The 12,627-nt window shown below is 38.5% G+C and overlaps 1 protein-coding gene across 1 annotated transcript in view; it reads left to right on the forward strand.

Moving 5' to 3' along the window:
• LOC113060140 (chloride channel protein 1-like) overlaps positions 1 to 9,710 on the forward strand; it is a 28,658-nt gene extending 18,948 nt beyond the window's left edge. Inside the window, exons 14-23 of the mRNA XM_026228996.1 lie at positions 1,023 to 1,133; positions 1,285 to 1,498; positions 1,699 to 1,832; positions 2,395 to 2,576; positions 2,784 to 2,865; positions 3,071 to 3,147; positions 5,038 to 5,082; positions 5,192 to 5,296; positions 6,423 to 6,509; positions 6,608 to 9,710. Of these exons, the coding sequence (XP_026084781.1) occupies positions 1,023 to 1,133; positions 1,285 to 1,498; positions 1,699 to 1,832; positions 2,395 to 2,576; positions 2,784 to 2,865; positions 3,071 to 3,147; positions 5,038 to 5,082; positions 5,192 to 5,296; positions 6,423 to 6,509; positions 6,608 to 6,961 (1,391 nt within the window). The 3' untranslated portion in view covers positions 6,962 to 9,710. The remainder of the gene's footprint in view (positions 1 to 1,022; positions 1,134 to 1,284; positions 1,499 to 1,698; positions 1,833 to 2,394; positions 2,577 to 2,783; positions 2,866 to 3,070; positions 3,148 to 5,037; positions 5,083 to 5,191; positions 5,297 to 6,422; positions 6,510 to 6,607) is intronic.
• Positions 9,711 to 12,627: the final 2,917 nt, after the last annotated feature.

A 12,627-nucleotide genomic window follows, 5' to 3' on the forward strand; every position in this document is an offset into this window, starting at 1 on the left:
TGTAAGCTGCCCGTGCCACACACACTCATGAAACCCCATACCATCAGAGATGCAGGCTTCTGAACTGAGTGCTGATAACAACTTGGGTTGTCCTTGTCCTCTTTAGTCCAGATGACATGGTGTCCCAGTTTTACAAAAAGAACTTCAAATTTTGATTCGTCTGACCACAGAACCAAGTTTTCCACTTTGCAACAGTACATTGTAAATGAGTCCTGGCCCAGAGAAAACACCTGCGCTTCTGGATCATGTTTAGATATGGCTTCTTTTTTGACCTACAGAGTTTTAGCCGGCAACGGCGAATGGCACGGTGGATTGTGTTCACCGACAATGTTTTCTGGAAGTATTCCTGAGCCCATGTTGTGATTTCCATTACAGTAGCATTCCTGTATGTGATTCAGTGCCTGTGTCTAAGGGCCTGAAGATCATGGGCATCCAGTATGGTTTTCCAGCCTTGACCCTTACGCACAAAGATTGTTCCAGATTCACTGTTTCTTTGGATGATATCATTCACTTTAGATGATGATAACTTCAAAATCTTTGCAATTTTTCTCTGAGAAACTCCTTTCTGATATTGCTCCACTATTTTTCGCCGCAGCATTAGGGGAATTGGTGATCCTCTGCCCATCTTGACTTCGGAGAGACACTGCCACTCTGAGAGGCTCTTTTTATACCCAATCATGTTGCCAATTGACCTGATAAGTTGCAAATTGGTCCTCCAGCTGTTCCTTATATGTACATTTAACTTTCCCGGCCTCTTATTGCTACCTGTCCCAACTTTTTTGGAATGTGTAGATCTCATGAAATCCAAAATGAGACAATATTTGCCATGACATTACAATATGTCTCACTTTCAACATTTGATATGTTATCTATATTCTGTTATGAATAAAATATAAGTTTATGAGGTTTGTAAATTATTCCATTCTTTTTTTTACTCACAATTTGTACAGTGTCCCAACCTTTTTGGAATTGGGTTTGTATTTTTAATTGAGATAATATGATAATGTTTCTGAAACAAGCAGGAGCAGCATTTGGCCGTTTGGTGGGTGAGATTATGGCCACCCTGTTTCCGAATGGAATTCTGTTTGATGGGATCGTGTACCAAATCCTGCCTGGAGGCTATGCAGTGATAGGTCTGCATACATTCCCCTTCCAGCCAACCCTTCACACCCATAAAATCCAGTTTTACTCTTAAAGTAGCAGATTTATACTTCTTGTATGCTTCCCCTTTCAAATGTTCTGCATCTGACCCCTGCTTCTCTCTCTCTGTGTGTGTGTGTGTAGGGGCAGCAGCTATGACAGGAGCAGTCACACACACAGTTTCAACAGCAGTCATCTGTTTTGAACTGACGGGTCAAATCTCGCACATCCTACCCATGATGGTGGCCGTGATTCTCGCCAACATGGTGGCACAGGGTCTACAGCCTTCTCTTTATGACTCCATCATTCAGGTCAAAAAGCTGCCCTATCTTCCAGAGCTCAGCATTGGCCACATCAGGTACCACTACCAGATCTCTAGAGACTGGTGTATTCTTAGATGCGATATGGATGTGAATTGCTGATAGTATCTTTGACCTCTTTTCCTCTTCGTACAGTATAATCTCTTTAGAGGTTTATTTGATGGTTTTGAAATGAAAAAAATTCGGAAAAACTATATTAGCATAAAAATATCTGTCTCTCTCTTTCTCTGCATGTCAGTAAATATAATATCTTTGTGGAGGACATCATGGTGAAGAAAATCAGGTTTCTGTCACCTCAGTCCACTTACAGAGAGCTGAACGATCTCCTGGAGTCCACGTCTCTCAAAACCATCCCACTCGTCGACTCCAAAGGTCTGTGTTAGGTGAAAATACCACTTTGTAGTCATATTGCAGATTATATTTCCTGTTGGAAAGACTAGTTTAAACTGGTGTGAATTTCTTATTTAAGATGCTTGACTTAGTTTCTAGTAAAGTCAAATTGTGAGATATACAGTGACATCTCACATTTTATACAGATTTTATACATCTCACATTTTATACAGATATACAATTGAGAGAAATAAAGACACAATTATGCAACAATGAGATATAAAGTCACACTGGAAAATACAGAAGCCCATTTTCATCAAAGAATACAATATCAAAAGCAATTGTTAGATAGAAAGTCACATTGTGAGGAATAAAATTGCAATTTTGGGACACAAAATTGCAATTATGAGATATAAATTCACAAGCAAAATAAAACTGGTTAAGCTGGTCAACCAGCATGGTATTTCTGGTTAAATATGGTTCGAAATTTTGTTAAATATTAAAAGCTACTGAATATATGCTTTTTAGGATTGTCTAACATGTAGATGTGTTATGAATCTTTTGGCAAAAATGTCAAAAAAGTCAATTATTTTCCCATGCTCAGAGTCAATGATTCTGTTGGGCTCCATTGAGAGATGTGAACTTCAGGCCGCCTTGGACTGGTGTCTCTCAGCCGAGAGGCGGGTTTATAACCAAGGTGAGGGCGTTTCCAGCCCGGGGTCACAGGTCAACTGGGAGTCCTTCGCCTTTGTGGATGAGGAGGTTGGAGAGGAGAATGGAGACGAGGTGCAAGGATCTCCGCTAGTTTTATCACACAGAAAACCCCCTAAGAGAACATCTTTGTTCTCTTTTTGTTTTGCTCAGAGGCAGATTTTAAGTTCTCTGATCTGACATCAATAAGCAGAGCTATATGCCAAATATATGTTCTTTTCTGAAAATCAAGCAAATTATTTGAGTGTACTAATCTTATACTTTTGCTAAAATGATTAACAGGGTAACAGAGTCTCTGAAGAGTGTAACGGCCCACTGGGATCCACCAAAACCACAGACATATCCACTAATCACACCACATCTGGTAGGTTTATATGTATTGTTGATCTTAAAGGTTCTAGCTGATCAGTATCCACCTCTACACCAATTCAGCATATAGAGCTCGTGTTAGAATGTACTCACAAAACCAATTCAATCTCATTCATTCCAGCTAAATGTTGACCAGTGGAAGTTTCTGATATCAAAGTTGGCTTGTTTAAATTGAACCGGTTTTCTTCAAATCATAACAGGTGCCCTGCAGTCCATGAGGAGGAAGCTTCATCGTCTTTTCTCCTCGTCTTCCTCATCAGGGCAGACTGAACCAGAGGTGTGTTTTTTGAACCATGAGTGGAGTTAACATGTATGAGTTTAAACTAGGAAATCATCTATGGCATGCTTTTAATTATCTCATATCCCTCATTTTGTAAAAACAAATGAACTTTTGTGTACCATAATGGACCAGCAAGTTTATTGGGTACACGGTAAATGGTTATGGCAGGAGTTTGGATATATCTTTGCCCAGACAAAGTAAAATGTAACCATGGTTCCCTGAAAGGGAACGAGACACTGCGTCCTCTGAAGGGAACACTATGGGGAACACCTCGTCGTGACCCGTGTCTGAAGCATACTTTGAACTGTGTTTTGGAACACAGTTTAAGATATTTTAGATTTAGTCTGAGAGCTCTCAGTCCCTCCATTGAAGCTGCGTGTACGGTATACTGGCCATGTCCAGAAAGGTAAAATCAAAGTAGTCCATGTGACATCAGAGGGTCAGTTAGAATTTTTTGAAGCATCAAAACATTTTGGTCCAAAAATAGCAAAAACTGAAGATGAACACCGAGCCGAGCCAGATGACGAACAAAAGATTGACTCGTTCTCGAGTCAAGAACCGGTTGCATCGGTTTTCGGATCACCTGTAGTAATGGGAAGTTTGGTTCTTTCACGTGAACTGTTTTTTTTCGGACAGTACGATTCAATAAACCGGTTGAAGAAAACGGTTCACTGGTTCTTTTGCACTCAACATAATGGCGTCATTTGCGATGATTGCCCTTCATTCAAGCCTTCGGTTTACCCGCGCTCATAACACTAGCACAGAATCAGTTCAGAATCAATCACCAAAAGAATCAGTTCAGTTCAGACGCTCTGTGTGTCAGTCTGCTTCACACTGAATTACACATGCGCAGTATCATCAGCTCCTCGGTTCATGAATCGGACGCGTCTGGCAGAAACGGTTCTTGACTCGTGAATGAGTCAGTCTATTGTTCGTTATCTGGCTCAGCTCGGTGTTCATCTTCAGTTCTCTCTTCACAGCAGTTCAGTCAGTGTACTGTTTGAGTAAATGAATTACTCCGGGATATTGGTTTGTTTTAACTCAGAGGGAGTGTCAGCCACATTAAAAAAGTTAACAGCTTAAGTCATTTGTGGATTAATGCGTATTGGAGACGCGAACCGTTTAAAACGATTCAGTTCGATTTGGTGAACTGTTTCAAAAAGATCCGGTTACATCGAATGATTCGTTCGCAAACCGGACCGGATATGACAAACTGCTTTGTTTTGAACTCTCTCACAACAGACACAGAAGAGAAGACAATGCTGAATAAAGTCGCAGTTTTTTCTATTTTTGGACCAAAATGTATTTTCGATGCTTCAAAAAATTCTAACTGACCCTCTGATGTCACATGGACTAATTTGATAATGTTTTTCTTACCTTTCTGGACATGGAAAGTATACCGTACACACAGCTTCAATGGAGGGACTGAGAGCTATCGGACTAAATCTAAAATATCTTAAACTGTGTTCCAAAGATAAACAGAGGTCTTACGGATTTGGAACAGCATGAGGGTAAGTTATTAATGACATAATTTTGCTATTTGGGTGAACTACCCTTTAACTCTTGATTCTGTTTTTCTATTTAATATATTTAACAGTTTATTGTTGAAGCTGGCATATTTTAACTTAAGATCGAGAGAAATGAGAAAAGTGTTTTAAAAGCTGGTTGTGACACATTTAGTCTTTTCACTTTCCAGTCCATGAGATTACAATTTCAGTTATCAGCTCACATCAGCAGGTGGCGTCAAACACGCTGTGCAGGGCAGGTGGAGTCGCAAAACAGGATAAAAAAGTTACAGGGTTATTTTTAGCGCAATATGATGTTATCCTCCAAACATTCATGCACTACTTCTGACCCTCTGTCTCCCTCTCATTCCTGTCTCTGTAGAGCCCTGCAGCTCCTCCTGTAGTTGATAACATGACTCCTGAAGAGGTAGGGTGATGAACTGATTTATTTCCACTGCATTCAGACAGATGGCTACAGTTAGCATGTCAGACCCAAAGCTGTCTGTGAGCTGATTCTCTCGTATTGGGGTGTTCAGATCAAAGCCTGGGAAGAGGAAGAGCTGGAAAAGCCGATTGACATTGATCAGATCCGTGTTGACCCCTCACCTTTTCAGCTGGTGGAGAGAACATCTTTGCATAAGGTAATCCACAATCCGACTGAGATCACATATAAGATACTGTGTATTATACTGAGGATTTATGACTTTCCAAGTGAATCATGATTTAGATTTTGCCCTCGGGGAAATGTGTTTTTCAATAAAAACAGCACCATCATATCCTGCATTCAGGTGTTTATATGTTAATATAACCCTTGACCACAAAACTTAAAATCTTAAATCGTGGGGGTATATTTTTTGCAGTAGCCAAAAATACATTGAATGGGTTAAAATCATCTCAGCCAAATACTGTCATATCCTTACAAACCATACATCAGTGGAGAGCTTATTTATTCAGCTTTTAGATAGTGTATAAATCTCACTTTTGTAAATCTGACCCTTATGACTGATTTTGTGGTCCAGGCAAGGTCACACACACACACACACACACACACACACACACACACACACACACACACACACACACACACACACACACACACACACACATTTCATTTATATTTACAAACTGTGTTTTGCAGATCAGAGGTGGCATGAATGCATTTAGACTGCAATTACAATTGCATAAATAATGGCAAGAGATTAATGGGTTTTAAATGGATATTGATATTTTACTAATATGTAAATATGACATTATTCTTTAATAAAAAAAACATTTTATAATCTGTTTATTAAAATTATTTATTTTTTATTTATCTTATTTTGATGCTTGAAATAAGACACTAAAACTGCCAGTTGGTGGCAGTAAATGCCATTCATTTGTTCGATTCCTTCAAACAGGTGATTTATTCAGTAATGGGGTGAATGACTCTCTTTATGAAGGAACCTAGAATCATCGGTTCACCCGATAAGTTCAAAATGCACATTCACTCAGAAATGAAACACCATAATATAAATATGAGGGTCATTATTGCCACGATATCTTCAAAACATCGCTACATCATACATCGTTTATCACTTATCAACTCTATGAAATGTAAGATAACCTACATGGGTCTGTGGCAGGGCTTTTATGTTAAATGCACTAACAATTTTAACGCATCATTTTTTTTCCCCTTAACTAATTAATTAAATATCCTTTTTTTTTTTTTTTGACAGCCCTAATATATACACACACATACATAAAAGAAACATTGCTTGTTTGTTTCAGACTCACACCCTGTTCTCTCTCCTGGGTCTCAGTCATGCGTATGTAACTAGCATTGGTAAACTGGTCGGGGTGGTCGCACTAAAAGAGGTAAAGATGATTTAGCATCTCTTGTCTACATGCATTCCTGCACACTTTCAGTCATATGCGAGTGTGTGAGAGTAAATCATTGTGCTTCTCTCTTCCAGCTCCAGAAAGCAATCGAGGGTTCGACTCGTAGCGGAGTGCGACTTCGTCCTCCTCTGGCCAGTTTCAGAGACGCCAGACGCAAGGCCAAAAAGCCTTCTCATTCCCCTTCTGTCCCGTCCTCTCCCACAAGGGACAGAGAGCTGTGGAGTGAGGGAGTGAAAAGAGAAAGTCAAGACGAGTCTGCTGATAGTTGTATCCAGACAGACGTCAAAGAGTGTGATAGCAGCAGCAGAAGTACCTCTCAGGAGCATCTGCCTTCCCCTTCCCCTTCCACAGTCCCTCTCTCCTCTCTTCATTCTGTGCCCGAAGGAGAAACGGATGCTGATAGAGAGAGTGATGAGGAGCATTTATAGGTCTATTGTTTGTAATTTTCTTAAATTCAGCCCTCCAGGGGGAGGCAAACCATATTACGGTGGTGCCTTTGAGCCCAGCACGAGCCACTTGCACAAGACTTGTTGGTTGATTCTCTACTCTCCGGAAACAGGACTCTATACTCTTTCTTTCTAGATGTGTTTTCACTTGCGTTTTTTTTTTTTTTTTTTTGTCTATACATTTGTACATACAGACAGTCGGTCTGACACATCTCACTGAATGTCTTCTCTCTCTTTGCTACTCGACCCCTGTGTTTGTCTGCTGGACCTGATATTATATCAATGTAAAAATGATTTTGTTTCCTTAACAAGCTATTTGCATCTGATCTGACCCTTGTCTTAGTGTAACCTAATGTAGTCAGGTTAATTTAGTCACACTTCATTTTTGTGACATTTTTGGTTCCCTGATTAAACTTTTTTACTGTATAGATATGAAATTTAAAGCAGTATTTCAGGTTCAGTATACAAGTTACATTTAATTCGGTGTTAATGCTAGCTATAATAAGTTTGGTAATTGAAATAAAGCTGAAATAATACAGAAAAAAATATTAAAAACGTAAAATAAATTTAAAGGGATATATGATGGATGGATGGACTTTGTTTTGCTTTAAAATCTGGTCCACCATTTACTGCCATTATAAAGTTTGGAAGAGCCAGGACATTTTTTAATATAGCTCCGAATTATTCATCTGAAAGAACAAATTCATATACACCTAGGATGGCTTGAGGGTGAGTAAATCATGGGGTAATACATTTTTTTGGGTGAACTATCCCTTTAAGTCAAAGTTCCAGAACTCAGTATTTTTTATTACATTTTACAATTAGGTTCCATTTGTTAACGTAAACTAACAATGAAAAATGCCTCTAAAATATGAATTAATCTTAATTAATGTTAATTGCAACATTTGCTAATATATTGTTAAATTCAAAAGTTGTATCTATTTATGTTATTTCATGGACCTGAGCTAACGTAGACTAACAATGAACCTTATTTTCTTAGTAAATTAAAACTAAAATAAAAAAAAATAAAAATAAAACTTTTGTTACAATATTGATTAGAACAACAACAAAAAAGTGTCCTTTGTTTTATTTAAAGAAGCAAAAATCGATGTTCAGTGAAACATGGGCCAGATTTTAGATTTAAAGAAGAAATGTGAAGCTTACAATTTTATAAAAGCACTAACATTAATTCTTTAAAAAAAAAAAAAAAAAAGCTTTTAAAATCATAATCGTTATTTTCATTTTAGGGTTTGTGTTTGTAGCATCACATTGTCATGGTAACAAAGCTGTGATTTTATTCACACTAAAACCATGTTCACATTAACATTTTCTTTATGCCTTGAGGCTATAATGTTGAAACATTGTGTATTTTAACATTAAAGTATTGGCCCCGTTCACTTCCACTGAAAGTACCTCACTGTAATCTAGATTTTTGCTTTTTTATATATAAGCAGTGAAATGATTGTGTTGCCACAAGTAATGTTGAATGATCTTGTGCTGAATCTGGTAAGCTATATTCATTTAATCACTAGACATTCATTACGAAGCTGATTTGTTTACTTCATAATTTAAGATACAAAGTCATTACCATTAAATCTTTGTTTGATTATTTGAACTATTGATGAATATCTGCTGAATTCTTATCTGTTTTAATGGTCTGAAGAGCATGCAGACTTTTTGCCACGTCTTAAAAATACACAAAGTGCGCAATAATGATTTGTTTGCTTCATTTATTCGTCATTATTTTGGGAAAAATAAAGGAATAGCAATATTCTTGAAGGTCAGGGAGTTGTTTTGTTCGTGCAGGACAAAAAAGAGTTGGGTAAGAAAGAGAGTCCGGTGGAGGAAGAGGAAGAGCACATTGGAAGAACCATTTAAAACCTTCAGTATAGCATGCATAGATATACGTACTTCTTATATCACACCTCGTACAGCTCAGTCAGTCCCAAACGACTGGATTTGTGCCTGTATTGACTCCATGTATTTAAACAATATCATAAACAAATTTGATCACAATAGTGTGATCCATTACTTCTGAATACGATTCTTAGACCAAGAGGAGACAACACAGGGTTTGAGTAACAGACCGATAATAACATACGAAGGGAAAGAGAGAGGAAGAGGAGAAGGAGAGAGGTAGAACGACGGACCAGTTACAGCATCATGCCAACAGACAGTTTTGTAGTGAAACATGGCAGTAGAATCGTACAAAAAAAATCCAGTTCATCTGTAAACACAAGTGATAAACAACTGCATCCAAGGAAATACATTTGGCTTTTTGTTATTTATTCATTCGTATAATCCTTATCTTACATAAAAAGCAATAAAAGAGAACATGACATCATTCCTTTGGTTGCAGTAGCGTGACCTGGCTGTGTGTGATGGCCACTGATGTATAACTTAGTCCTACTTTCACCAAGTTGTCATTATCACGTGACCTGCCAGCATCAATCCAGTGGTGTCAGTCGCCATTACAACCAAAGGTGCATTTATCTGAAAATAACAAATAGATATCATACAGGCTGCAAAGTTAAATCCCTCCCCTATATAATTCTTAAATAAATAAATGGGCACATATTATTCCATGTGAGCAACTTCAGTGAGTTCTGTATGCTTCACGAAATTTAACACTGAATATACTTAAAGCAGTTTGGTTGGTTTAACGGTTGGTTTATGCAATGATGCAGTAGTAGATAACTGTTGTTATGTATTGCTAATGTAAAACATTATATTAAAGGAACACTCCACCGTTTTTTTAAATAGGGCTTATTCACATTATTTCCTACATTTAGATAGGTGGGCAAATGCATTTTTGTGTCAGTGCATGCATTGTTTTAGTTTGACTGGGTCGGCGTTAGCTTAGCTTAGCACAATGAATGGAATCCTTTGTTGCCAGCTAGCATGGCCTGAGTAAAAGTGATCAAAAAAATAATAAAACCCCACCTAATTACTTCTTGTGGCCTGCGTATTCACAACGAGTACAAATAGCGATCCAGATTAACACTAGGCGATTTCCTAGGCAGATATTGGCTTGGGACTATATTATGGGGAAGCACAGGCGAAGCACTGCTGCTTAGGCGAAGCACTGCTACTTCGGCGCAGAGATATCACGCAACACATGAAATCCCACGACTTCCGTCAACATACCGGCGTGAATAGTAGCTGCCTGGCTATTTTCCTTACAGTACACGAATGGCGATGAACATGGCTGATTTTGGGAGAGACGAAGAGGGTGACTTCTCAGACAGTCAAGAACCAGAACCATACCTATTTGAACCAGAGTTTACAGAAGATGAGCTGCGTGCTTTGGAAATAGAACGACAGTAGGAGACTGCGGTCAAGCCAGCCGCACTTCAGAAAAACACCGTCAAGCCAGCCACGAGTGAAATTTATATGCGCGTGTATTAGTTGCGATCGTTCAACACCCTGAGGACGTGAGGATGAGAGCCAACATGAACTGGTGGTGTGAATGTGGGGGAATATGCCAATCTATGCCGACGGAAATAGAGTGTCTTTGCTGTAGAGAGTGGGACATGTTTTTGCCATTGATGACCAGGCTCAACACGTCAGATCAAGATGAGCGTGCCCGAAGTCGTGTCACATCTACAGAGGATTTCACGGCGCTGATCCATTCTGCAGTACTCGATTTTTTTTCCGGTGTGACAAAGTGAACTGGAAAAAACGCCCCACGCCGAATGGACCAAATGGACAGCTGTCCACAGAGTAAGTGATTATTTTAATCATGACGCATGTATAGATCGACCCATATTATACCTGTATTCACATAGAGTTGATGTTTTCATGTGTTGCGTGATATCTCTGCGCCGAAGTAGCAGTGCTTTCTTCTGTGCTTCCCCATAATATAGTCCCAAGTCAATATCTGCCTAGGAAATCGCCTAGTGTTAATCTGGATCGCTATTTGTACTCGTTGTGAATACGCAGTCCACAAGAAGTAATTAGGTGCGTTTTTTTTATTTTTTTGATCACTTTTACTCAGGCCATGCTAGCTGGCAACAAAGGATTCCATTCATTGTGCTAAGCTAAGCTAACGCCGACCCAGTCAAACTAAAACAATGCATGCACTGACACAAAAATGCATTTGCCCACCTATCTAAATGTAGGAAATAATGTGAATAAGCCCTATTTCAAAAAACGGTGGAGTGTTCCTTTAAAACATGAACCTTATGAGCTACAACAAGATGTTTAAGAAAGAGTCTATGATTTTTCAATGACGAATACTGTACACAGAAATCTGTCAGAGCCTCTCGAGGAGCTCAGCAGTGAAATAATATGTACCCCAACACATAGAGGAGGGACTGCACACAATTCTGTAGAAAAATAAACATCGTCCCAACATTGCATAAATAACCAGTCAAGAAATAAATTCATTCAAGTCGATACACTTCATATAGCTATTAATGCAATTTCTTCTTCTCAAGTTTGTATTACACACGAGCATCAAAGTTGAACCGTGTGTCCTACCGTAATAACCGGTAGACTTGGTTTTCTTTTTTCTCTATTTTTCTTTTTTGTTTCGTTCGTTTAAATCCTTAGTGAATCATGCATGACATCACAATGCAGGACGATGTAATTACTTCTGTTTCTGAACCGGACGTCTGCTCCTGCTTTGGGACACATATGCTTCATGTTCGTGTACGAGCACGTACACATTAAATGCAAAATTTGTAGCATCATAGTTACTGTATAATCAGTGACCATGACAAACAGGAAGACGCCTGTGCAGTTGGAAATTCCAGATGGCCTGAGTTGTTCATGAGGTCACTTCAAAGTCCATTTCCATTCTCATTCTGCGGAAACCTTTTTCCTTGTTATCTCGGTAAAGGATATTTACAGCATGTGAATCCAGGTCCTTTTCTATTCTCCCTTTAATAGATAGTGAAAATAACTAGGCAATGGAAAACATATTTTGGAACAGAAATTGAGACATGCTTTATTATAAAAATAAAAGTTTTCATCAAGACCCGTTCCTGCAAGTGTAACAATACGTATGAGTCGCCAACAGGACTGTTCTGACAAAAATGTTTACTGTAGTATTTTTCTATTTTTTGTAATTTGAGGTTATGAGGAGCATTACCTATCCATCTTTCTCCTCTCAGTTGACATTTATCATGAAAACAAGCTAATAAACCAGAGCAAAAACTAAAACTTTCATGTGATTAAAAGAAAAGGAGGAGTTTTCAATGGGAAGTGTCTTTTTGTCTCATAAAATAATGCTTAATCTAAAATACATATGTTCTCCCGACAACCAATGCAAGTGCAAAAAAGTTTTTCCCCCTCAGACATTTCTCTCTTTTAAGCAGCCAATCAAGTGGCTAAACACACAGATCTCACAGAGTCAGTCTCAGGCTCAGCTCAGAGTACTGAGGTCCAGTGCAAATATCTATACAATTTTGTATAGGACTCCAGAGTACACTGACAAACATCATGCATGTCAAACGACACAGAGAGAGGGAAGCACGGGGTGTTACAGTCCAGTATGAAATATATCTGTGAGTATGTGTGGTGTGCGCATGAGAAAGTTCATATTACTACTACAAAAAATAAATACCAAATGGTAATGGTTCTAATAATGTGGCAAATAAAATCAAAAAATGTTCAAAGATGTTTGTAATAGGTTGGGTGATTTA

The sequence above is a fragment of the Carassius auratus genome, chromosome 41 (assembly GCF_003368295.1).
Source record: "Carassius auratus strain Wakin chromosome 41, ASM336829v1, whole genome shotgun sequence".
Taxonomy (NCBI): domain Eukaryota; kingdom Metazoa; phylum Chordata; class Actinopteri; order Cypriniformes; family Cyprinidae; genus Carassius; species Carassius auratus.